The sequence below is a fragment of the Littorina saxatilis genome, linkage group LG14, assembly GCF_037325665.1.
Source record: "Littorina saxatilis isolate snail1 linkage group LG14, US_GU_Lsax_2.0, whole genome shotgun sequence".
In the NCBI taxonomy this organism is placed as follows: Eukaryota; Metazoa; Mollusca; class Gastropoda; order Littorinimorpha; family Littorinidae; genus Littorina; species Littorina saxatilis.
Window position 1 is genome coordinate 14,370,793 of NC_090258.1, and position 2,500 is coordinate 14,373,292.

At 43.0% G+C, this 2,500-nt stretch overlaps 1 protein-coding gene across 1 annotated transcript in view; it reads right to left on the reverse strand.

The window, feature by feature from the left end:
• The window catches only part of LOC138947188 (alpha-glucosidase-like), a 52,490-nt gene that overhangs the window by 22,025 nt on the left and 27,965 nt on the right, over nt 1–2,500 (reverse strand). The window contains exons 7-8 of the mRNA XM_070318623.1: nt 2,089–2,214; nt 560–679 (exon numbers count right to left, since the gene is read on the reverse strand). Of these exons, the coding sequence (XP_070174724.1) occupies nt 560–679; nt 2,089–2,214 (246 nt within the window). The remainder of the gene's footprint in view (nt 1–559; nt 680–2,088; nt 2,215–2,500) is intronic.

Sequence of the window (2,500 nt, forward strand, 5' to 3'; positions counted from 1 at the left end):
ATCATTCCCAGGAACTCTCATGTAAAATTTCATAAAGATCGGTCCAGTAGTTTGGTCTGAATCGCTCTACACACACACACGCACAGACAGACAGACAGACAGACACACACACAGACACACACACGCACACACACACACACACACACACACACACACACACACACACACACACACACACACACACACACACACATACACCACGACCCTCGTCTCGATTCCCCCTCTATGTTAAAACATTTAGTCAAAACTTGACTAAATGTAAAAAGCAGACTCGACCAGACTATATAGACAAAACCAGTCAGTTATTTCAATTAGTCAGTCAGACACAAACTCATTCACTCACATACTAGCTACGAAGAAGCAATCCATCCGTCCAACCATCCATCCATTAATGTATCTTCCAATTCCACTATTGTTCCAATTCCACTATCGTTCCAATTCCACTATCGTTCCAATTCCACTATCGTTCCAATTCCACTATCGTTCCAATTCCGCTATCGTTCCAATTCCACTTTCAATCCATTCATTCATCGACTCAACAAATTGTTATAGTGCTCACCGGATCAGATTCATTGGATAAAAGCTCGCTGTTGCGTATATCATAGTCTTCAAACAGGAAACCAGAGTCCCGGATGTAGAATCCATCCACTCCTAGACTCATCCAGAACTTGAGAATGTCCTGTGGAAATTAACACACACACACACACACACACACACACACACACACACACACACACACACCGAATAAGTAAATGGCGTCGTAAATGATAACCAAAAGGTTTATTGGCGTATATGCTTAAACATATGATAAGAGTACACTTCCACGTAGACAAATCCAGAACTTGAGAATTGCTGAGAAAGGTGATTTAATCACACTCCTTACAATCTGAGATCACGAACGAGACCACCACACAACTGTCCCACAGGCACTCGACACGAGGTGGGTGGGGCTTATGTCTTGGATGTCACGTGGTTAGGGTGATTGAGTACATCCTTTCCTACAGTTTCTGATAGTAGTAGTGTTGAGAGCGCTTTAGGCCCCGCCCACTTTGATACCGCCGATCTCGTGACGAGTGCCTGTGATCTGTCCGGGCTTCAAAGAATATCTTTCGACTTAGACACATGTTAAAAAGTATGCGTGCACACGCCAGTAAATACAGCACCCTATACTCACGTGACATGTAAAATTAACTTCAGACTGACTGTTTTTTTCGCCAATTTCAAGCGGTACAATTATCTTGAGGGAGAAAATCATGGCAAGATCTTGCAATTGAAGCAGATTTGTGATGTAATTCGATCGATTTTACTCCAAATTCGATTTATTCGAAAACGCTCTGAGCGGTTACGTCCCTTGAATATGAACAGAAATAGTTTGCGTTGAATCTAATTTCAAAGTCAAAATACCATTTATCATCACAAACTAGAATCCAAGTGGGGTGGGGAGGGGGGATGGGTGGGGGGGGGGGGGGTGTGGGGGGAAACATGGTCCAAAGTTCGATCAGCAGCACGGTGCGTGTTCGAATAAATCGAATTTGGGGGATAGTCACATACATGTCACGTGAGTATAGGGTGCTGTATTTACTGGCGTGTACACCGCATGTTGTTTGTTGTTGAAAGTATACTCCCTATCCTTACACTCCCGTAGCAGTAGGCCCAAATCACCGAACTACGGCTGTGTGAGATGACACGTGGGGGGATTCGAGGGTTGTGATTGGTTTGTCTCACACAGCCGTATTTCGGCGAGTGGGCCCTATTGCTACGGCATTGTAAAGATAGTGCATTATCATTTTGGAGATTTGATTTCCACATTGTAAAACATGTTATTTTATATTTTATGTTTTCAACGGAACGAGTGTATGTGTATGTATTGATGGAACAACCTGCATTCATCTCTTTATTGTTCTTGTATTGTTTTGTATGTTTTTTTTTCATGTACCCCCATGGGGTTTATTGAAATAAAATTTGACTTGACTTGCATACATTTACAACAACAGTTAAACAACATGCGGTGCCGGTTTGGATCACGTTACGTAACGACCTATTCTTCGTCTCTTTCATTACGACTATGCATTTTAAAGGCGGATTTACCTTTAGATCGTCCTTGACCTCAGAACTCCGAAGGTTAAGGTCAGGTTGAGTCTTGGCAAACTGGTGCAGGTAGTATTTATTTCTGGTGAAATCAAAAGTCCACGCTTCTTCATTGTACACTGATCTCTGAAAATCAAAGAGAGAAAAGAACATCATCATCATCGTCGTCGTCGTCATCGTCGTCGGCGTTGCCGCCGCCACAGTCCTCTTTCTCATCATCACTATCATCATTATCATCATTAAGTTGGTTTCCCCTCTGTAACAAACTGGTACGTGGCAGCAGATTGTTAGCGGCGCTGCCGCCCTCCCACTGACACAGAGTCGTTTCTTTGTGATTTATGAACACTAGAAATGGGTGCGTCTCAGAAACTGATCCTTTTGTGTGTGCCATAATCAAATTAGCCCACAATTG